This window comes from Varanus komodoensis, unplaced genomic scaffold (genome assembly GCF_004798865.1).
Source record: "Varanus komodoensis strain SLA01 unplaced genomic scaffold, ASM479886v1 scaffold69, whole genome shotgun sequence".
Lineage (NCBI taxonomy): Eukaryota > Metazoa > Chordata > Lepidosauria > Squamata > Varanidae > Varanus > Varanus komodoensis.
In genome coordinates this window covers 3,115,716-3,140,160 of record NW_025336334.1, presented here as the reverse complement: position 1 = coordinate 3,140,160, position 24,445 = coordinate 3,115,716, and the positions used below count along the sequence as shown (strand labels likewise).

The 24,445-nt window shown below is 38.9% G+C and overlaps 2 protein-coding genes across 9 annotated transcripts in view; one reads left to right on the top strand and one right to left on the bottom strand.

Moving 5' to 3' along the window:
* SMC1B (structural maintenance of chromosomes 1B) overlaps positions 1-24,445 on the top strand; it is a 137,160-nt gene that overhangs the window by 14,000 nt on the left and 98,715 nt on the right. The window contains exon 2 of the mRNA XM_044450840.1: positions 11,241-11,364. Within this exon, the coding sequence (XP_044306775.1) occupies positions 11,326-11,364 (39 nt within the window). The 5' untranslated portion in view covers positions 11,241-11,325. The remainder of the gene's footprint in view (positions 1-11,240; positions 11,365-24,445) is intronic.
* The window catches only part of RIBC2 (RIB43A domain with coiled-coils 2), a 32,182-nt gene continuing 19,481 nt past the window's right edge, over positions 11,745-24,445 (bottom strand). For all 8 annotated transcript variants that reach the window (XM_044450850.1, XM_044450845.1, XM_044450848.1 and 5 more), the window contains 3 exons: positions 17,356-17,583; positions 13,500-13,666; positions 11,745-12,888 (listed from right to left, as the gene is read on the bottom strand). In XM_044450850.1, coding sequence (XP_044306785.1) covers positions 12,807-12,888; positions 13,500-13,666; positions 17,356-17,583 — 477 coding nt within the window. In that variant the 3' untranslated portion in view covers positions 11,745-12,806. The remainder of the gene's footprint in view (positions 12,889-13,499; positions 13,667-17,355; positions 17,584-24,445) is intronic.

Here is a 24,445-nt window from a genome sequence, read left to right as displayed (position 1 = left end):
CACACTTGTGGTTTCAGATGCTGGCTGTAAATAAGTAACACAAGTGTAAATAACACACCCAGTAAAACAACTGTGTACATGGTATTTGCAGGGGAGAAGAGATTTTTCAAAACTGTTTTGAAATGTTTAAATTTAATTTAAATTTTTAAATGCTCCCTGTTTGTGCATTAATATTATAAGAGAAACAGAGTGTGGGAAACTCCATATTTTCCTCAGAATTTCTAGTACAGTATATAAAAGAAATGTAGTGCATATAAAGTGGATGAAAGCATGTTTAATCCTCTTTCACAGTTTTATACAACTGAAGAATGGAACAATCCAGTTAGTCCTTGCTTAGCTACTTAAAACCACCTACCCCAGAATGGATAAGGTTAGAAAAACTGGTGATGCTTCAGCTCAGAAATCTAATATTTTTACAACCTGTATGTTTCATTTAAAAGAATAAAACACACACCTACAAGTCAGTGATTATCTTCCTGTGGTTCTTATGCATACAGGATTTTGGGGGCATTCTGTGAAGAAATAGGATTTCTCAAGGTTAATATTAATATTATTATTCAAGCAGCCTATTTCAATCTAGGATACTTTTTTAAACAACCTAACTAGGTTTGAAAACTCTGGAATTCTTCCATAGTGAGTGACAATATATACGTGCCACTCCATGGTGAAAGTATGAATTTCAGGTATTGGCTTCAAAACTGTCCCTTTCACCATATGGAGCAGACTTTATATAACCCTTATATACTCATCAAGAAACCAAAGAATAAAGAAACTTCTATAAACATCAACATGCATATTCACCCTGTGACTTCAGAAATTGCCCCTCTTGATTTGGTTGCTTCAATGCAGCAATACAAAAGAAAGATTCTTAACTGAGTCACTAATCTTGTTTTCTATTAGAAAATTAAGCTTTTAATCATCAGTGAAAGGGATGTGAAAAAAGTAAAGCTCAGACATCTGTCAGTGACTTCAGCTTCCTTCATTTGGGATGAAGAACCAGAAATGGTAGTACTTGTTGATCATTTCCTTCAGAAATGAAATAAAACCACAGAGTGTAGTTGTTTCCAGATATTTCTAGCAATAAAATCATGTAAGTAGCTATACTACAGCATTTCTAACATTTTCAAATAAAAATAAATGACAAACTCAGGGAAGGGATATCAGTCAGTAGAAGAGCACATACCTGGCATGCATAAGATCCAAGATTTTATTTTGAACATCTCAAGTTAAAGGGATCTTTTCAGGTAAGAAAACTAGGAAAATACTTTGAGATTTTGAAGAACCTCTGCCTAGTCATAATGGACAATAGCAGACCAATGGCGTTATCCACTCTCAGGTAGCACTGTTATGTTTACCACTATTTAAAATATGATTGTACTTTACATTGATTTTGTATTCTAATTTACCCCTTGAAGCATCCCTGAAACATTACAGTTCTGTAATAGTGATTCTTTTAGCATTGTTCTCATTGATAAAGTCTTTGCTTTCTAAAAAATAAGTCAAAGCAATTATAGTTTGTATACACATTGTAAAGAAATGTACTTTATTCCAAGACTAGTTCCTTGAGTGAAAGAACATGCTACAAAGTAACATGCCAAGGCAGTATGAATTATTTGCCATGGAGCAAAACAAAACGCATGGTAAGAAAATATTATTTAAGGGTAGCAAGTAAAAGATGGAAAATATCAGTTGTTTGTTTTTTACAAATATATTTGGAAGAGGTATTAAAACTATAACACCATAGCATACCTTCAAACTGCATGTTGTAGCTTTTTCATACAATATGCAAAGGAGAAGCCAGGTTTGGAAAAAAGGGAAATGTATTATCTGAATTAATTCTAGGTCATTTAGTTTCAAAATTAAACTATTTTACGGAATTCCTGAAATGTCTTTTATTTAGGCCAGTTATATACAGTGCTCACATCTTGTTTCATTTTATACATCTTGAAAGTATGTATTAAACAACAATACATTACATTTTGTATGCAAATATATTGTGAGCCATGCAGAAAGCCCAGATATGGGCTATTGTAGGAGTGTACAAATCAAAATAATAAATAATCAATGGGCAGCACAATCCTATGGCCTTCAGAGGGCATCCAAATAGCTATAGGATTGCTTAGATCCCTTGCAATGAGATCATAAAATCAATTTGCCCTTGTGGCTGGGGAACTGTGCTCAGATCTCCCTCCCTGCTCTCAGCCTGGTACAAGAATAACCATGTCAGCTGCATCTCTGAGGTCATACCAGCAACCTCAAAGAAGGACTTTTAGGGGCAATCCAAGGTACAGGAGTGGAGGAGGTCAGCACAGCCAAGATAAAATGTACCCCAGTAGTGGCCTCAGCCTCTTCCTTACCTGTTCTGAGGTGCCACGCTAGGGAAGCCAAGATTGGCCATCTAAATGCTTCATAGGATGGGAGGGGCATAAAAGCAACTTTTGCCTCTGAGCCTCTTCCACTCTGCATTGAATGCCCATAATCCCCCAAGTCTGGAAGGTTGTAAACTTCTTGATAAGATTGCACCCTTAACTGAAATTTCTTCACTCTTTCCAAGTTAACTCTGAGGCAAGTATTACACATGATCAGAAACAGGAAGCTGCTATTAAAATTGGCAGCCTCATGTCAGGTTCCCTTCCTCTATAACTTGTGATGGGTCACACTTTCCCCAACTTCCTCAAGTTATAAGAAAATCTAAGAATGCAGCATTTGCTAAGTTTTGGTTTCCTTTAGAAGTTCAATGAAAGCTTATGACATTTTGTACTATGTGAGTTATTTACTTTTCTATAGGCTGAGTTTAGACAGAGGCCAGCCTTGATCTAAATACTCAATTGCACCTCATCAGCTCTCTGGGGAGACAAGCAAGTATGCCAAAATGCTATTATCTTACAAAGCCCAAAAGTCATTCCCCCTCTGTACCTCTTTCTTTGTCAGTACATAATGTTAAGTCATGTCTTATGTTAACCATGGTTTGTTGCATTAGCCACAGAACAGAAAAAACTTATCTTATTTCATGTCAGACCACTGGTCCATCTAGCCCAATACTGTCAACACTGACAGGCAGCAGCTTTCCAGGGTCTCAGGCAGAAGCTTCATGTACTTACTGCTTTTATAACCTGCCTTTTTCTGATAAGGAAACAAAAGTAGCTTAGATAATCTTCCTTTCCATGTTATCCTTGCAACAACCCTGTGAGGTGGTTTAGGCTAAGAGTCACTGACTGAGCTTCATGGCAAAGAGGAGACTGGAACTGGGATCTTCTGAGTCCCAACCCAGCACTGTGACCGCTCTGCCACACTGGCTCTACCTTCAAATGCCAGGGATTGAACCTGAAACTCTCTTTCTGTATGCAAAGCATGCACTTCACCACTGACCCAGGGACCCTGACCCAGGCAAGCAAATAAACCATAGCCTCACTCAAACTGTCACTTCTCTTGCTTCCTTTTACAGACAGAAATAGATTACCATTATCCTTTGGGAAGAGGAGAAACAGATATTTCTAACATATTTCCTAGCTATTCAGAAAGCATCCACAGGCGGCTCCCCCCCCCCCCACAAAAGATGTGAATTTAAAACAAAAGCTATAAAAAGAGATCATTTGGGGAGATTTCTTACAATACAAGGTCTGATTTATGGACAAGAGGTGACTTTAGCTAATATATATGCAACTAATATAAATCAAAGGGAGTTTTATGATAATGTACATAAAGAAATAGAAGAACTAAGAAGAGGATATGTGATACTGGCTGGTGATTATAGTATGGTTATGGATAAAAAGATAAATCTAACAAATCAAAGTTAGATATAAAATATAAAAATACAGATTTAAGTAGATTTATTAATAAAATAGATTTAAAGATGTTTGGAGAGAGTTAAATGGGAACCAGAAAAGTTATACATTTTATTCAAATAGACATAAAAGTTTTACAAGAATAATTATATATTTGTAACACCAGAAATATTTTCCAAGATAGCTAATATGGATATAAAAGTAATTAAAATATCAGACCATGCAATGATAACAATGGAAATGGAAATAAAATATGATTATAGACAGGCAAATAGATGGAGGATAGATTTAAGGATTTTTAAAAATGAGAAGATTTTAGAAAAAATGGCAAAAAAATTAAAATAAATATGGGAAATAAATGAAAGAAGGCAGTAATACAAGTGTAATATGGGATACAATGAAAGCAGTGGTAAGAGGGCTAGGAATAAAATATTCATATAATTTAAAAAAACAAAAAAAGCAACATATAATGAGACTAGAAGAAGACATTAAAGAGTTGGAGAAAAAGTATATAAAAAGTAGAGAAAACAAAATTATGCTAGAATTAACAGCTAAAAGAAAAGAAATACAAAATATTGAAATAGAACAAGTTCAAAGAAATCTCATTTACTTGAAAAGAGAATTTTATGAAAATATAATAAAAATTCCAAAATGCTGGCCAGAGCCACACAAGTAAAAAAAGCAAAAAAATTAATTGGAGTAATAAAGAACGAAAAAGGGGAAAGATGTAACAAAATGAAAGAAAAGCTTTTAATTTTTCAAAGGTTTTTTGAAAAGCTATATAAGGGAAATGAAATAGATTTGAAAGAAAGTCAGATATATATAGAAAAGAATTTAAAGTGTAAAATTCAAGAAAAGGATAAAGAAATCATGGAAACTCAAATAGAAGAAGAGGAGATATTGGAAGTTATTAATAAATTAAAAATAGGTAAAGCACCAGGATCTGATGGATTGGGTGCTGAATATTATAAAAAATTAAAAAAATTATTAGTCCCTAAAATGAAAACAAAGTTTAATGAAATAATGGAAGGGGAAACAATTCCAAGCACTTGGAGATAATCCATGATAATATTGATAGCAAAATCTAAAAAAGACCTTACAAACCATGGATCTTATTGACTGATATATCTCATTAGTCAAGATGGTTTGCAGTAATATTGGTAAATAGATTGAATACATTTATAGATAAATATACAAGGAATGATCAATGTGGGTTTATAACAGGTCGACAAATGTCAGATGTGGTAAGCAGAGTATTAAATATTAACAATTATGCTGTTGCTGTTGTTAGTTGCGAAGTCGTGTCCGACCCATTGCAACCCCATGGACAACATTCCTCCAGGCCTTCCTGTCCTCCACCATCCCCCGGAGTCCACTTAAGCTCACGCCAACTGCTTCAGTGACTCCATCTAGCCACCTCATCCTCTGCTGTCCTCTTCTTCTTTTGCCCTCAATTGTTCCCAGCATTAGACTCTTCTTCAGTGAGTCCTTCTCTTTAGGTGGCCAAAGTATTTGAGTTTCATTTTCAGGATCTGGCCTTCTAAAGAGCAGTCTGAGTCGATCTCCTCTAGCACTGACCAGTTTGATCACCTTGCGGTCCCAGGGACTCGCAAGAGTCTCCTCCAGCACCACAATTCAAAGGCCTCAATCCTTTGGCGCTCAGTCTTCCTTATGGTCCAGCTTTCACAGCCATACATTGCAACTGGGAAAACCATAGCCTTGACTATACACACTTTTGTTGGCAGGGTGATGTTTCTGCTTTTTAGTATGCTGCCTAGATTTGCCATAGCTTTCCTGCCCAGGAGCAAGCGTCTTTTAATTTCTTGGCTGCAGTCCCCGTCTGTGGTGATCTTGGAGCCCAGGAAAATAAAATCTGTCACTACCTCCATTTCTTCCCCATCTGTTTGCCAGGAAGTGAGAGGACCGGATGCCTTGATCATAGTTTTCTTAATCTTGAGTTTCAAGCCAACTTTTGCACTCTCCTTCTTCACCTGCATCAAGAGGCTCCTTAGTTCCTCTTCACTTTCTGCCATTAGAGTGGTATCGTCTGCATACCTGAGGTTGTTGGTATTTCTCCTGGCAATCTTAATTCCAACTTGTGATTCATCTAGCCCCGCCTTTCTCATGATGTGCTCTGCATATAAGTTAAATAGGCAGAGCGACAGTATACAGCTTTGCCGAACTCCTTTCTCAATTTTGAACCAATCAGTGATTCTGTGTCCAGTTCTCACTGTTGCTTCTTGACCCGCATATAGGTTTCTCAAGAGACAAATAAGATGGTCTGGTATTCCCATCTCTTTAAGAACTTGCTGCAAATTGTTGTGAACCACACAATCAAAAGCTTTAGCATAGTCAATGAAGCAGAAATAGATGTTTTTCTGGAACTCCCTAGCTTTCTCCATGATCCAGCGTTTGTTGACAATTTGATCTCTATTTCCTCTCCCTCTTCGAAATCCTGCCTGTACTTCTGGTAGTTCTCAGTCCACATACTGCTGGAGCCTAGCTTGTAGGATTTTGAGCATCACTTTGCTAGCATGTGAAATGAGTGCAATGGTGCGGTAGTTTGAACATTCTTTGGCATTGCCCTTCTTTGGGATGGGAATGTAAACTGACCTTTGCCAATCCTCTGGCCACTGTTGAGTTTTCCAAATTTGCTGGCATATTGAGTGTAGCACTTTTACTGCATCGTCTTTTAAGATTTTGAATAGCTCAGCTGGAATACTGTCTCCCCCACTAGCTTTGTTGCTGCTCAGACTTCCTAAGGCCCATTTGACTTCACATTCCAGGATATCCGGCTCAAGGTCAGTGACCACCCCATCGTGGTTATCAGGGACGTTAAGCTCTTTCTTGTATAGTTCTTCTGTGTAATCTTGCCACCTCTTTTTAATCTCTTCTGCCTCTGTTAGGTCCCTGCCATTTTGGTCCTTTATCGTGCACATCTTTGCATGAAATGTTCCCTTCATATCTCCAATTTTCTTGAAGAGATCTCTGGTCCTCCCTATTCTTTTGTTTTCTTCTATTTCTTTGCACTGTTCATTTAAGAAGGCATTCTTATCTCTTCTAGCTATTCTCTGAAATTCTGCGTTCAATTGGGTGTATCTTTCTCTTTCTCTTTCTCCCTTGGCTTTCACTTCCCTTCTTTCCTCAGCTATTTGTAAAGCTTCCTCAGACAGCCATTTTGCTTTCTTGCATTTCTTTTTCTTTGGGATGGCTTTAGTTGCTACCTCTTGTACAATGTTGCAAACCTCCGTCCATGGTTCTTCAGGCACTCTGTCTATCAGATCTAATTCCTGAAATCTATTTGTCACCTCTACTGTATATTCATCAGGGATATGATTTAGGTCATACCTGAGTGGCCTAGTGCTTTTCCCTACTTTCTTCAATTTAAGCCTACATTTTACAACAAGAAGCTCATGATCTGAGCCACAGTCAGCTCCTGGTCTAGTTTTTACTGACTGTATAGAGCTTCTCCATCTTTGGCTGCAGAGCACACAGGCAATCTGATTTCTGTGTTGACTGTCTGGTGACGTCCATGTGTAGTGTCGTCTCTTGGGTTGTTGGAAAAGAGTGTTTGCTATGACCATCGTATTCTCTTGACAAAATTCTACCAGCCTGTGCCGTGCTTCATTTTGTACTCCAAGGCCAAACTCGCCTGCTAGTCCAGTTATCTTTTGGCTTCCTACTTTAGCATTCCAATCTCCCATGATGATAAGGAGATCATGTTTTGGAGGTAATTCTAGAAGGTGTTGTAGGCCTTCATAGAACCAGTCAACTTCAGCCTCTTCAGCACCAGTGGTTGGGGCATAGATTTAGACTATTGTGATGTTGAATGGTTTTCCTTGAATTCGAACTGAGACAATTATATTGAGAAGCAAAATATAAAAGAGTATACTAGCATTAGATATATTTAAAGCTTTTGAGTGTGTGGAATGGCCAAAAATGAAGATCTTAATAGAGAAGATGGGATTTGGAGTAAAGTTTAAGAAAGTAATAAATCAATTATATTCAGAAAATACGGTGAAAATAATGGTAAGTGATGGTATTACAGAAACAATAATCCTAAGTCAAGGGACGAGACAGGGTTGTCCCTTATCCCCAGTATTATTTGCTTTAATGATGGAAGTATTGGCAAATATAATTAGGAATGATATACAGATAGAAGGAATTGGAGTACGTCAGAAAATTAAAACTAATTTATTTGTGGATGATACATTGTTGACATTTCAAGATCCAATAAATACTATAGAGAGGATATATTCACATTTAAAGGAATTTGGGAAGTATAGTTGGTTGGAAATTAATTGGGAAAAATCAGAAATGATGTAATATAATCACAATAGTGAAGAATTGGATATATTAAAAGAAAAATATAAATTAAAAATAGTAGTATCAGATACTTAGGAATTTATAGTCAAAAGATAGTCAAGAATTAAAGAAAAAAAATTATGGAAAGAGAAAGAAGGATATAAAAGATAAAATAAGAAAATATGAAAAGGTAAAATTATCATGGTTTGGAAGAATAGCAGTAACAAAATGAAAATTCTGCCAAAGATTAATTTTTTGTTTTGGATTATTCCAGTCAGGCTTTCTGATCAAGAATTAAAGGAAATGCAGAAATTATTGGAGGTTTATTGTAATGGAGGGAAGAGAGCAAGAATAAGTAAAGCACTATGGTATGAATCACCAAAAAAAAAAAAAAAAAGGAGGGCTGGGCATTCCAGATGTTAAAAAGTATTGGGTTGCAGACCAACTAAAGACAGTTCCAGATACAATAGCCCAAAATAAAGAATATGGAGTGATATCAAATTAAAAGAATTAAGGGAAATAGGCGATCACTTAGAGACATATTGATTTAAAAAGTATATTTAAAAGATTATTAAGAGAATTCAAAATCCCCTTTTAAAAATATGATGGAAGTATGAGAAAAATGGAGACAACAGTTAATCCTGGGAACTTCTCCATTAACACCAGTGGTCGAAATGGAGAAATTCCCAAAAATAGAATTAAATTACGTGGGGCTTCCCTTGAAGACGGTCCAGATACTTCAATTGGTTCAAAATAGAGCTGCCAGGTTGCTGACAGGGACGGGGTGTTATGTTCACATGACTCCAGTCCTCCGTCAGCTTCACTGGCTTCCCATTGAAGTCCAGGCCCAATTCAAGGTGTTGGTGATGACCTATAAAGCCCTAAATGGCTTGGGTCCTGGTTACCTGAAGGAGCGCTTACATCCATATATGTCCGACCGCCCCTTGAGATCTGTGGGAGAGGCCCTTCTCTGGGAACCCTCCATGAAAGAAATTAGGAGGATAGGTACTCGGAGGAGGGCTTTCTCTGCGGTGGCGCCCAATCTATGGAATGCGCTCCCCAGAGAGGTCCGCCTGGCACCGTCATTTGTTTTTTGGCGCCAGGTGAAGACCTTTTTATTTAATTGTCATTTTAATTGTTAACAATATTTGCTTATTTATCTGACCAGGGTGACTTCTTTTATATTTTATATTTATTTATTTTATATTGTTAATTTTAATTTTATATTGTTATTTTTGTATTTTATTATGTTGTAAGCCGCCCTGAAGTTTCGGCAAGGGGCGGCATAGAAATGTTTTAATAATAATAATAATGGATTGGATTAATAAATTTAAAAATAACCATATATATAAATGAGAAGACTGGAAAAATAAGATAGAAAATATGATACAATTAAGGAGTATATTGCCAGAGGCTAAATTAAATTGGTTAAATTTAATTCAATTAGAAAAATGGACAAAGATGGAGGATAAATTTAAATAGGAAGAAAGACAATTAACAAAATTTGAAACTATTATGAAAGAATGTGAGATTGAGGAAGAATATACAAGCAAAGGAAGAATTGCTAAAATTTATAGGATATTAATGAAGTAAGGGGATCAGACAAAAAGTTTAAAATCAACTCAGGAAATGGATGTAGATGAAATAAAAGACAAGGATTGGAAGAATATTTGGACTAGAAGAGTATATAAGAATATGTTGGTTAGAATTAAAGAACATGGATATAAAGTGATATTGAGATGGCATTTAACACCAGTTAAGTTAAATCAAATTGATGATAAATACTCTAATACATGTTGGAGATGTGGGAAAGGGTTTGAAACTTACAAACATATGTGGTGGGATTGTGTTAATATATAAAGGATTTAGATTATGGTGTTTAATGAAATTAGAGAAATGTTAGATTTAGATTTAGAAATGTCACCAAGAATTGTGTTATTGTTGCTGATTGAAAAACAAAATATAAATGAAGGTAAGAAAGAATTGATCCTAAGTTTGATAATGGCAGCTAGGTTAGTGATAGTTAAATATTGATAACAGAATTGGGTTTTGCCAAGGCATGAATGGTATAATGAAATATGGAATATGGTAATTAATGATAAACTGACAACCGAAATAAAAATTTAAAAAGGATTAATAAAAGCAAATAGATATAATGAAATTATGGGAAGATTTTGTAAAAGCATTATTGATAGAAGGTAAAGGTTGTAAACCTAATCAAGATTATATGAATTTCTGGAGGGAATATGGATATAATTGAAGTATATTAGATATTATTAATTGTTATATGAATTAAAATGGAGGTATTATTGGCCTCCTGGGTGGTGGGAGCACTGTATTATTTACTTCTTTATTTATTAGTTGGGCTTTTGTGTGCCATATTATTTATATTGTGATGTTTGTGTTTATATTTTTTCTGGGGTTTTTTAAATAGAAAGCGGGGATAAAAAAAGAAAGCATCCACTGCCCACCAAACAAGCAATTTCAATGTAAAAAGGGGAGCACATATATACAGAACTGGCCAACAGTCTTGACAACTTTAAACAGTTCTTCAAAAGCCATTGATGCCATTTCTCAACTCTCCAGTCTCACAATACTTTTCCCACCCTTGCTTCATGTCACTGGATATTGATACTATTTAATCTAAACTGTACTCAAAATCAATAAGGAAGTTAATTTATACACATTAAGCTTCTTGCAATATTATCTAGCTAGAAAGTCCAGTGCCTTGACCCTGATATATGGATAAAAGTATTCTAAATTTTATTCTAAATAAAATTTTAGAATTTTATTTCAGTGAGAATAAAGTGATGAGGAAATAAGCAGTTACACCTAAATGATGTATTAGTTGTGCCATTTCTGAGATATTCCATATATTTTGTTTTCTAGAGTGAAGACACTGGTACCATTTTCCATTATTGTGTCCTAGAAAGAACATTATGCCACTATGGGACAGTGCTGTTGTAACTTGCATCTACATTCTACTCATCATAGTCCTGCTCTTCTTTGCTGTCTTTGTCTGCCTATTTGTTCTTATCTACGCATCCAATCTTCTATTTGGAAGCAATATCATTGATTGTAGAACCAATAAATAAACAAAAACAAAAGCAAGCCAAAATTTAAATAACTGGTTATCCTTCTGATTATCAGGTTTCCCCCATGAGCATTTAAATGTTCCTCAGAACATCACTGTGTAACTCTGAGAGTCTATCTATGGCCTGGTCTTCACTGCAGAATGACATTGCAACATTTTCTCTATTACTTCAGAATGAAGGTAGGAAATGAACATTTTGGAAAGGTACTATCTGAAAGCTGAGAGTAGCAAGAAGATATTGTGCTGTATCTAGAAAGAGCATTTAGTAGCCAGCTTGTCTAATTAAACATAGTGACTTTTATACTTGGGGGAAGCTTAAAAAAGCAATTTTTGGATTCATCAGGGGACCTAATAAAAGTAAAACTGTCAGAAGAGCTCTGGCATGTGAGTGCATTCTGGATTGTGCTACGTGGATCCAATCATGGCATGTGCCTGCGTATGCACGGAGAAGCATAACAGAACATAAGACTACTCAAGACTGGAGAGTTAGTATTTGTAACCATTCACCTATGTACTCCCATTGATGACAAAGCATATTACACAATTCCCAAGTATTTGATCTCAAAAGTAATTTATTTATTTAAACTCCTACAAAATGATTAAAAATTAAAATGTTCCAAGGCATCATGTAAAAACCATTAAACAGACTGGGGAACATTGTGGGAAGTGCCCCACAGCACTTCTCTAAGAAGACAAAAGCTTCTGGAAGGTTTTATCTGGTGGCCTATACCAGCACAAACTCAGGTGAGAGACTGAATAAAGGTCATAAAAATTAGTTTAAGACATCTTTTTCCTGAACAAAAGGAAGAATCTTTCTTTGCAAATTCTTTTTGTCCCATCTATGCACAGGAAGAAATCACAGATTACAATTGAGATAAAGATGCCCATGTGCAAGTTTTCTCCATAATACATAATATCACTTATCTATATCATAGTGTCACTTGTTTCCCCACCCCTGCCAATGAAGTAGAACAAGAGTAGAAAAAGGCAAAATGTCATCCCTCATTAACTTAATGTCCTCCAGATGTTTTGGACTATAATCCCCATCAGCTAAGACAACATGACCAATTGTGAGGTATGAAAGGATGCATAGTCCAAGATATCTGAAAGGGGTGAGGTTGAGGAAAACTATGCTATATTATGGTATCACTACATAGGGTAAATGATACCATATGATATAGTGGAAAACTCATCATGGGGATATTGTTTTTAGCAGCACTCCTATATCTCATGAATTATGTATTTCTGCCAGTAGTTTCATTGTGAAAAAATGTTACCTTATATGGCTATACATATAATGCACTGAACAATCCCTAAAAATCCCATTTAACTTACTGGAAACAGATTCATTCATCAAAAACCATTACAGTGAAAATCAATAATTTATAATAATTAGAACTGTAAAAAGCATCTTGCTGGATTGTTTATTCCTTCTTTCGTAAATTCAAGTTTTCTTACAACTCCTGCTGAACAAAACAAAAAGTCTAGAGTGCTGAATTTCATAAATTTCCTATGCCAAGAAAAACAATATTGGTGTTATGTCTACTTTATTACATAATGGAAGTTCATTCTATAAACAAATGTTATAGATACATCTCCAGCAGTCAACATGGGCTTCTGCATCAGCGGCTTGTGGTGTTAAATTGTGTGTAATATTGGCCAGAAGGAAAATTTGCATATACTTCTTCTTCAAGATAAGTTTGCCTGAAAATAAACATATTTATTTAATATGTTGCCTATTTAAGATAATGAAAATATAGGTATAACTGTATACTGAATGTATATTTGTCTTAGAAAATACAGTATCTTCCAATACTACAGGCATTTGATATGAAAGTGTCATTTGGAAGAAATCTAATGTGTTTTTCATATGTATTACTGTGAAAAATGGATGAATTTAAAGTAAATAAATCTGCTTCTTAAGTTCATTATCTCTTGTCAGGACCAATACAAGACCATTCTAAACTACTGATCTGCTAGGGTGGGTATATTGAGATCAGGGTTTCAAGGGAAAGGAATTGAAGCTGGAGAGACTGGAAGCTGGAGCAGAAAGAACAGCAGGCACATGGTACTGCTCTACTGAACGGGTAAAGGCATAAGACCAGGATCTCAATCTTTATACTAAACCTGAACAATCCAGAGGCTTTATATTTATCTACCAATCACAGGAGCTAATATGACACATCCCAATTCCTCTGTGAGCCTGAAAAGGGGTCACAGCATACACACAGAATGCACTGTAGCTCATTAGACTAGGCTCCATACTCAGCCCATGAAATTCTTGGTAAAAGCCCTGAATTTTCTGACATCCTTACCTTGCTTTCTGTTCCTGGGAGAGTTGTGCATTCATGTTATCTAATGCTCTACGGAGCTCTCGATTCTGACGCTGCTGATGGCGTTCATAAAGCAATGCTGCCCTGGCTTCCTGAACGCGCTTTCTGTCCCATTCTAAATTTCGCTGGCGCTCCTCTTCTTCCAGTCTCTATGACAAAAAGGGAGTACTCATTATTTCCTCATAGCTAGCAATGGATTGTCCTAGTTCAGGGGTCGGCAACCCGCGGCTCCAGAGCCGCACATGGCTCTTGAATCCCTCTGCTGTGGTTCCATCACCCAAAATATGTGTCGCAGCCGCCGATCTGTGACGGAGGCTCTGAGTTACAAAATACCAATAGGTGATGATGAGGCATCTACTCAGGAACCCTGCGCTAGCAGGTTAAGTAAATTGCGACAATGCAGGGAAAGAGTGGAACAAGCTTCCTGCAGGCTCTCATGTTACGCAGCTGAAAAGATTTTCTTTGTCCAAATGTAATCTCCTTCCTCTGAATGATAAAAGCTGCGCTTGGGACCTGTCACAATTCACATCACTTGACTGTTTATCTGCTAATCAGTCAACTAGAGCGTAGGTGGAGGAAATCACAGGATGAATCTGACTGAACACACTTGAGAGCCCACTATCGGGCCGATGCTGTGGCGGTGAAGGCGGTGAAAAAGAAGTTTTTTTCCGCTTCCATTGCCTCCTCACAATGCCGTCCAGCGGAGCTTTTTCGAGTGGTACAAGGCCTGGTTCACCCGGGTCCTAAGGAAGATCTGATGCCACCCTCAAAGGCCCGCTGTGACGACTTTGCCAGGCATTTCAGGGAGAAAATCGCTCAGATTTGTCACGAGCTGGACTCCACTAATGAATCAGAGGTCTCTGGGGAGTCGCCAATGCTACCGTCTGGTCCAAAATTATTGGAGGAATTTCAATTATTGCGGCCCAATGATGTGGACAAGATGCTTGGACGAGTATGTCCCACCACTTGCCTATTGGATCCTTGCCCGTCTTGGTTAATAAATAACTCCAAGCACGGGATTGGGACCTGGATCTTGGAAGTGGTTAACGCTTCTCTGAGGGAGGGTCGAGTGCCTGCCCCTTTAAAGGAGGCGGCAATACAACCGGTCCTGAAGAAAGCGTCACTGGATCCAGAGATGGCCACTAACTATAGACCTGTGGCCAACATCCCGTTTCTGGGCAAGGTGTTGGAGCGAGTGGTGGCGGGACAACTCCAGGCACTCTTGGATGAAACTGATTATCTGGATCCTTTTCAGTCCGGCTTCAGACCCGGGTACAGTACTGAATCTGCCTTGGTCACCCTGTACGATGACCTGTGCAGGGAGAAGGACAGGGGGAGTGCATCCCTGTTGGTTCTTCTGGACCTCTCGGCGGCTTTCGATACCATCGACCATGGTATCCTTCTGGATAGGCTAGCGGGATTGGGGGCTGGAGGCACTGCTTTGCAGTGGTTCCGCTCCTATCTCAACGGTCGATTCCAGAAGGTAGTGCTGGGGGACTATGTCTCTGCACCATGGCAGCTATGCCATGGAGTACCACAGGGCTCCATTCTATCCCCTCTGCTATTTAACATCTATATGAAACCGCTGGGAGAGGTCATCAGGAGCTGTGGGCTGCGGAATCATCAATACTCTGATGATACCCAGCTCTACCTCTCGTTTTCCACTAATCCAGGTGAGGCAGTGGCTGTGCTGAACCGGTGCTTGGCCGAGGTAAGGGAATGGATGAGGGCCAATAAACTGAAACTCAATCCAGACAAGACGGAGGTCCTGTTGGTTGGCGGATCGGGCTTCGGAGAGGGTGGATTTGACCTGGTCCTGAATGGTGCAACACTCCCTCTTAGGGACAAGGTCCACAGCTTGGGAGTACTCCTCGACCCGGAGCTTTCTTTGGAAGCTCAGGTGACAGCGGTGGCGAGGAGCGCCTTCCTTCAGCTTCGGCTGATTAATCAGCTGCGCCCCTACCTGGAGTACGACTGCCTGGCGACGGTGACACACGCGCTGGTGACTTCCCGCCTAGACTTCTGTAACGCGCTTTACATGGGGCTTCCCCTGAAGACGGTCCGAACACTTCAATTGGTGCAAAATAGAGCTGCCAGGTTGCTGATGGGGACGGGGCGTTATGCTCACATGACTCCAGTCCTCCATCAGCTTCACTGGCTTCCCATTGAAGCCCGGGCCCAATTCAAGGTGTTGGTTATGACCTATAAAGCCCTAAACTGCTTGGGTCCTGGCTACCTGAACGAGCGCTTACGTCCGTATATGCCCGACCGCCCTTTGAGATCTGTGGGAGAGTCCCTTCTCCGGGAACCCTCCATGAAAGAAATTAGGAGAGTAAGTACTCGGAGGAGGGCTTTCTCTGCGGTGGCACCCAACCTATGGAATTCACTCCCCAAAGAGGTCCGCCTGGCACCGTCGTTACTGGTTTTTCGGCGCCAGGTAAAGACCTTTTTATTTAAACATCATTTTAATTGTTAAAATATATGATCTGGCCAGGGCAACTTCTTCTTCCTTCTCTTTCCTCCTCCTATATTCTTTATTTACTTATTTTATACTGTTAATTTTAATTTTATATTATTATATCTCAGTGTATTTTTTGTATTTTTGTATTTATTGGTAATTTATTATGTTCTATTGTATTTCAATGTATCTTATTGTGTTGTAAGCTGCCCCGAGGCTTCGGCAAGGGGCGGCATAGAAATGTTAATAATAATAATAATAATAATAATAATAATAAAAAACACACCTATATCTGCGACTTCCCCCAGTAGGCCAACCATGGATAAATCGAAGAAAAGTTTCTGAAGAAAACCAAACGTTTAATGATATGTGGGTGGATTCATTTGCTTTTACTGCTGACGAACTTATGGGGTTTGCTGTTTAATGTATGCACCCCTTTAGCACTGACTTTGACTCTTCAGGAAGCTGTTCTCTTATTCAAAATATATGAAAGGAGTCCTACTAGTTTATAATGTAAGATTAAAAATAACAGTTTTTAGCGACTGAACAAGAGCTGCAGCTAAATCATAATGAAGATATACATAGCATTAAGGTAAGAAACGATATATGCAGTGTTATCTTCATTTTAGATGTCAAAAGGGTTTTGTGGCTCCCAGTGTTTTCTTTTGTGTGGGAAACAGGTCCAAATGGTTCTTTGGGTGTCAAAGGTTGCCGACCCGTCCTTGTTGAACTAGGGCTTCCTGGATGTGCAAATGGTATTCCATATGCATTCTCGGCTGAAAAACTAGTCCAGAAACATCTGCAATTGCAGAAACCATCTGGAGAAAAGCGTGTGGCAGAACAGGCACAGAGAGCTCTCACAGATCACATACACACTACACACAAAACATGTTCACACGTGATCCACAGGCTCACTGAATTATTTTTGTGTGGCTCACAGTTCTTCTTAGGCCTAGTTCTTACAGTGAAGGCAAACTTAAAAGTGCAGGTAAGAGCTCAAATGACTGAACACTTATTACAGAAAATGCATAAAAGCCCTGCACATGGTAAGCTAGTTTTCAAAGAGAAAGGTTAACCTTCTCCCTGACATAGTTGCTCTACATTATTTTTCTTTCTTGTTAGATACTGTAAATGATTGTCAAATATTACTTAAGAAATTAATCATATATTTTAATATGCTGTTACTTTTTAAAAGTTTGGCAGTGACCCAAGGAAGCTATAAGATCAGAGTGGCACGGGATTACCTGTGAACTAGTTCTTAGGTAGAAGAAGATTTATTTATTTAAGAATATTTATTTAAAGTGATTGGTTAAAAAATGCCACGAGCAACAGTCTTAATAAGATCCTACTGTTTCACAGTGATGATATAAAAGTGAATACCAGCTTTTCTAGAACTTGTTGCATCTGAACATCAGGTATTTCTTTCAACTGATCTTGGCTCATCCCTTTCCACCTGTCAGTGATCACTCGATTTGCTTCAAAGGAGCTGACAGCTTGCTGGGGGTTTTCAGAGAGCAGATCTCCTTTAAGTAGATTTGAGATCTCAGCTACATTATCTTCTTCTTCCTGCTGCTTTTCTAGTTTCCTTTTTTCTTCATTTTCAACAGCCTGAAAAAAGATGGAGAAGACAAAATGTATTTGCTACATTTGTATAATGCCCAACAATTCTTTGGACAGTTCACAACAATTTAAACCATAAAGTATAGCATAAAATGGTATAAAAATTGAAATGTATAAAACTACAGTATAAAAATGAAATAAAAAAGGAGTAAAACCTAGGGTTAAAGGATTTAAAAGAATTAAAACAGTAACAAAATCTAATGTTCATGAGGAGAGTCATGAAAAAACAAGGTATTGGAGCCAGAAAGAACACAACATAGGCAGCAGGTGGGCCTTTCTGGGAAGTTTATTGAGTGCCACAGTCATAGGATGCCACAACAGAAAAGGTACCCTTTTTAGTTGTCACCAACATGACTTCCTTTGGCACTTTGAATTGGGCCAGGATGTGGACTGGCAGCCAGTGCAATGGTAAATTACTGACCTCATATTTCATGCTAGCCAGGCCCTGTTAGCAATTTCACTGCCCTATTTTGGACCAGTTGAAGTTTCAGGACAATTTTCAAAGCTAGTTCTGCATACAGTACGTTGTAGTAATCCAATCAAAGTTTCAAGAGCATAGATAACTGTAACTAAGTTATCCATGTTCTTTCCAGGTATAGATGTAGTTAACGTATCAACCATTAACTATGAATCTGATCCTTTATGGGGAGTGTTTAACTCCAGAACTGGCTGAATACACTTATCCAGGAAAGTAAACCACCCATTAAGAGTACCACCATCTTGCCTGGGCCTCAATTTATTGGCCTTCATCCAGCCCATTACTGTGCTCAGGCACTAATTTGGAGCAGCTAGTGTCTCACCTGGATTTGATAAAGAGTTAGAGCTGGATGTTATCTGTGCATTGATGGCACTACAGCCCATTCTTCTGAATAACCTGCCGAAATAGTTTTACGTAGGTGTTGGACAGCATGGGGGATAAAACCAGGCCCTGTGGAACCCCAAAGCACAATTGCCAAGACAGAGCAATAATCCTCCAGCGCTGAGTGTGCAGGTAGGAACATCACTGCAATGTAGTGCCTCCACATTCCAACCTGGACAGCCTGTCCAAAAAGACAGCATGGTTACTGCTATCAAAGGCACTGAGAGGTCCAAGACAATACTCCCCATTCCTCTCCTAAGGTCATTCAACAGGGTACTAAGACAGTTTCCTTTCCAGAATCAGGCCTACAGTCTGATTGACAGGGTCTAGGAAATTGGTTATTTACCCTGTCTCACAGTCTTTAAGCAGAAGATAGTAAAACAAAAAGTATCTGAAGTTGCCCAGCAACCACTTGCTCAAGCACTTTGCCCAGGATGAGAATATTGGCTCCTGGCCTATAGTTATAACTTGTTACCTGTTAGCTGAATCAAGGTTAGGCTTTTTTAGAAATGCCGTAATTGCCACCTCCTTTAAAGAGACTGGCACTATTCCTTCTCAAGGAGTTTATGACTTCCTGGATCAAGCCTTATAGCTTCTCCGTTACGAGTAGAAGTAATAAGCCATGATGGACAAGAGCCAATCATACAGGTAGTTGACCAAACTTAGCCAAGCACCTTCCCAGGCCTCAACACCTGAAACTCCTAAGAATGACCCTAATAGCACTCTGAACAACTCTGCTAATGAAACTGCATTAACTGTGGTGTCCTATTAATGTCTTCAAAATACCACATGAACTTGTCACAACAGGCTACTGGATGTACTCTTCTGGCCCAAAGCAGACAACCATTAATTATGCTAAAAGAGATGTGTCTTGCTGAACTGCAGGCAGGCTCAGGAAGAATGGCCCATATGTTTCCCTGTCTACTATACCAGGAGCAAAGAGCCTCTATACCAAGACAAATGACTTGCCCCAGGCTCCATCCATCCTCTTATGCCCCTGTTCTGAGTTACTGTTTACTCCTTCTCACAGAGACTTTTAAATAAAAAGCAAGCAGGAGCTTGTAAAACAAAGAATGCCTATGTAATGTCCTGCCTGGAAGAGGATTCATCAGAGGAGGAAGAAGAGGGGAAGAGCCAGCACAGTGTAGTCCAGCCAGAGTCAGACAATGACACTGAAGCTGCAGCTGACAGACTTCCATTAGAGGAGTGCCATGGGCCCTCCTGGGCAGTTCTTGGACTTCCCCTGTGGCAGCAGGCACAGCCAGAGGGAATGCACCCTGAGGAAAGGAGTCCAAAGAGAAGACAAAGAAGGGTCCTTCCTTAAAAGCAACATGTTGACCTAATTAGCCAGGTGTGAGGATTTACAACCAGCTATAAATTAGCCCAGCCAGAAACTGCTCTTTGCTGCACACAGTGGTGTTCCTTTGCAGTGTTTGTGCTGATTTTTCAAACCAAACTGATTCCTTGACTTTTAGCTATTTTCCTGGCCTATTCTCTTGAACATCCTTGCCTGACCTGGATGCTTCACACAACAAATTCTATAGTTTGACCCCCTGGACTGGACTGGTTTCTCCATTTAAAGATGCTGTCATCTGGACCTGGCCCCTATGGATGCAGGACCAGGATAGCCTACATGTGAATGTTTGTTTTTTTGTCATATATTGAAAGAAGTAAGAGCCACATCGAAGAACCTACTTACTTTGGACTCTGACACACCCACTACTGAAATGGGGCCCCTTTCAATCAAGGCAATATGGTACTTGACAGGAAAACAGTTCCTTATCTCTGTGCCACACTATAAATTATTATTCATTGTCCTTGGACCCTGACTGAAACTAAGCCTAAACACCTGCTACTGAGCTAATATCCTCCTGTTACCCTCATATCTATCTTCCTCTCTCACCCCCAGAGTCAAAATTTTAATTATACATTGCTTGGGGTTTTGTTTATGTTACTCTGAAGAGTGTGTAGAACACTATTTGCTCTAAATAAACCACCATCATGGCTGTTGTGCTTCTCTTCCATTGTACAGTCCCAGGATACAAGTTGTCTTTGTACATTTCTAGGGAAATTGTACATTTCTAAGGAAAGTAAATAGTCTTTACTTTTTTTACTGTACAAAAGGTAGAAAGAGATAAGCCCTGCCCATGGTCTGAAGAGAAGCAAACAACGAGAAAAAAAGAATAGGTAAGGAAAGAAAAAAGTACAGGCCAAGCATCCAACTTAGGAAGATAATTTTAAATGTGGGTTTCAATTAAAATTCAAACAGATTGAATAATTTTGATATCAGAAGCAAAAACTACTGAACAAAAGAGCAAAGACAAGGGAAAAAAACAGTGATTTTTAAGTTTAAGAAGTCTGAGAACATACTGAGCATGCAAGATAAAGCTATCAAATACTAAAGAACAGAAATAAATACATGAACAGCAGATGAACAGCACTATCCAATGTGGCGGCCTGTAACTCTCTGAACTTGGAGGTTTATGAACATCTTGGGAGATTAAAGAATTAAAGATGAAAACAATAAGATTTTTTTTAAAAAAATTATGGCAACAGCAGTAGGGTGAGAGCTGTGTGGTGCAGTGGTTAAAAGTACAGGTCTGGGATTCAGGCAATCTGGGTTTTAGTCCCTGTTCAGCCATGGAGGCAACTGGGTGACTTAGAGCCAGCCACAGATTCTCAGCCCAACCTACTTCACAGGGTTGTTCTGGGGATAAGTTTGAGTGCAGAAGGAGGAGGAGGATGTAAGCTGCTTTGAGTTCATTGTAAGAAAAAAGCAGGATATAAATCAAATAAATAAATAAATAAATAAATAAATAAATAGGTATCTAGATATAGATATAACAAAAGGAATAAAGGGAATAATCAAAACTCATCTACATGTACCAGATTAGGAACCAAACAGGAAGTGAAAAAAGGCAGATGAAGGAAGACTAACTGAAACTTGAAAGAGGTTTAACTTTTTTAAAAGAATCTGCTTATAACAAAAGCCAAAGCCCGAAGTTCTCTCTCTAAGAATTCTTATGCGTGTAACAGCAATGCAGGCAGCTCTTGTAGTCCATGAATTTTGCCTGAATATACAATGAACTCTGCCAAATAGGAAAGAAATCTCAAGTTTAAACCTTTTCAAGCAACTGCTCTATTCTCATCCACAGGCTGGTTGCTCATGCCTAAGCTACTTAGGGCACATTCCTATGGTTCTAGACACTGTCTGGATGTTCATAAGAGAGGCCAGAGTCCCAGGTCTGACCTTTGAAATGTACTCCAAGGTAGGAGCTGGAAATCCAACCTAGGAGTTTTCTTTCTCTGCCCTTACAGCTGGCATGATGCTTTTTGCACTGGCTGCAGCACAGAAGATGGAAGACTGACCTTGGAGCTGGTGTTAAGTGGGTGTTCTCAGGACAGGGAGGAAAGGAGTGATGCTCCACTGCAATGCTATGTAACCTGGCAGCATCTCACCCTCTCTTCCTTGTGAGCAGGGACAAAAGACTCAGATGGACAAAATCAGACTTTTGCTTGGCAGGAGAAATACAGAGGCTTTATTTGGCTCTACACTTGTTCCAAGTTTAGAGACTTATGGACAGCCACACTGGATCATAGAGTTAACAGAAGGATGATGACTCTTTTCCTCAGAAATATTGCAAGTCAAAATCCCCTATGTAAGTAAAACTGTGGGTGGTGGCAGCACTACACATAAGTAAAAAAAAGAAGTTATCATGTCCCAACCTATTTGATTTCACAAGAAAGGTAGGAGTGTGTCTTTTTGTCACACTATTCATAATTTATTAAACCCTATTTTATTCTGGAGGAAATTCCTGAAGCTGGGTCAGAATAAACCGACAATTTAAACATCAAAAGGAAAAGCAAATCAAGTATCAGACATAACTGTTGTTGGACCTGTTGCTTACTGGAATCATTTACTAGAAACTATGAGCCGGCTTTTAAGTAATATGGGAATTAATTGGAATAAGGATTCTCCTACAAGCTTAGAAGGATTTTATCCCAAACTCTAAAAATGATCCCTTGCACCACCCACTACCCTAAAAATCCTGTGCGTCTGTTCCCAAAAGAAAAAAGACAATTTCTAAGAAAAAAATGGGGGGGGGGGCAATGATATTCAGGTTTGATGGATGTCTTTGAATGAAACTGAATAGCTCATTAGTAATGGGGATTGTTTATTCCTGGATCAGTTCCAAAAACATTTCATAACTATATTCAAAAAAAGTCTTCTCTCCTGAATTGTGACAAATCGTTCACTAAACTCTGCAATTAAAATGTTTGTAATAAAACACTTACTGGCAGCAGTGCTAAGTAACTTGCCCCTCCATTCTCAGAAGTACAAGAAAGATCTAATTTTGCTTGCCCTACATAAGGTCCAATGTGCTACCTGTGTTTCTACTGTCTGCATATCAAAATGCCTCAGTGAAGCTAACTTCTACTGTTCTATCAATCAAAATAAAGCATCATAAAGATATGTTCCAAAATGAAAAAGAGAATTTTGTATATGATTTAGGCATAAGAAAGGCATGGAATCTACAGCAATATAATCAGAACCAGCCAAATAGAACAAATCCACAACTGTGTGTGTCTGCAGTATCAGTCTTCATTAATCTTCTAGCAAACTCACAGCCAATAAAAACAGAGTAATCCAATAAGCCCATTATAAAAATGGTATATGCGTAATAGGCTGAAGCTTGCTCAAATCCACCCAGTCACTGCCATGCTCCGATTCCCACCAGAGGAATCTTCTTCACAGGTATCCTAACCACTGTTCAAAACAATGCCATTCATCCTGTTCCAGTGTCTTCTACCTTGTTTACACTGCCTTACAATTGATACTCTGGGGTCAACTCGAGTCCTAGCTGTGTATGCTTCTGGACTCTATAAAATACCTGACTGCGTAACTGTGTTTTGACCTTTGCTTGCCATCTTGACCACTCCTGCTTTACCCTTTTGATGGCTGAACTGCTACTCTGCTTTATGGATCATTCCTTTACTCAGAGTCTTTTGGCCAAAAAAAGAAAGTTTTCTTCCAGCCTCTTTTGCACAATGAGGAGTATACTGCAAGAGAACCAGGTCTTCAGGTACCAGATGCCCGAAGACCTGCCACTGTGACCACTTTGCAGGCCTAGTTGGACTGAAGACCCAAGAGCAACTTCCACTTATGCCTCCCAGACAGGGGTACCCAGAGCCTGAATCACAAAAGTTTGATGGCTCACCATAATGGTTTACATCCTTTTTGAATTGTTGTATGCTGTGTATCTCCTTCATAGATCACTGCCTTGTCGTGGCGAAGGGGCTCGCATAGCTCAATGAAGCTATGAGCTATGCCATGCAGGGCCACCCAAGACCGACAGGTCATGGCAGAGAGCTCTGACAAAACGTGATCCACTGGAAAAGCAAATGGCAACACACTCTAGTATTTTTGCCATGAAAACCCCACAGACAGTACCAAAAGGCAAAAAGATATGAAGCAAGAAGATGAGCCCCTCAGGTTGGAAGGTGTTCAATATGCTACTGGGGAAGAGTGGAGGGCTAGTAGTAGTAGCGCCAGAAAGAATGAAGCGACTGGGTCAAAGCCGAAAGGACACTCACTTGCAGATGCATCTGGTGGTGAAAGGAAAGTATGATGCTGCAAAGTTCTATACTCCATAGGAACCTGGAATGTAAGATCCATGAAACAAGGCAAGCTGGATATGGTCAAACAAGAGATGACAAGACTGAACATCAACATCTTAGGAATCAGTGAACTCAAATGGACAGGAATGGGTGAATTTAATTCAGATGACCATCAGGTATACTACTGCGGGCAAGAATCCCTCAGAAGAAATGGAGTAGCCTTCATAGTCAATAAAAGAGTAGGAAAAGCAGTACTGGGATACAATCTCCAAAATGACAGAATGATCTCAGTTCAAATCCAAGGTAAACCATTCAACATCTCAATAGTCCAAGTCTATGCCCCAACCACTGGTGCTGAAGAGGCTGAAGCTG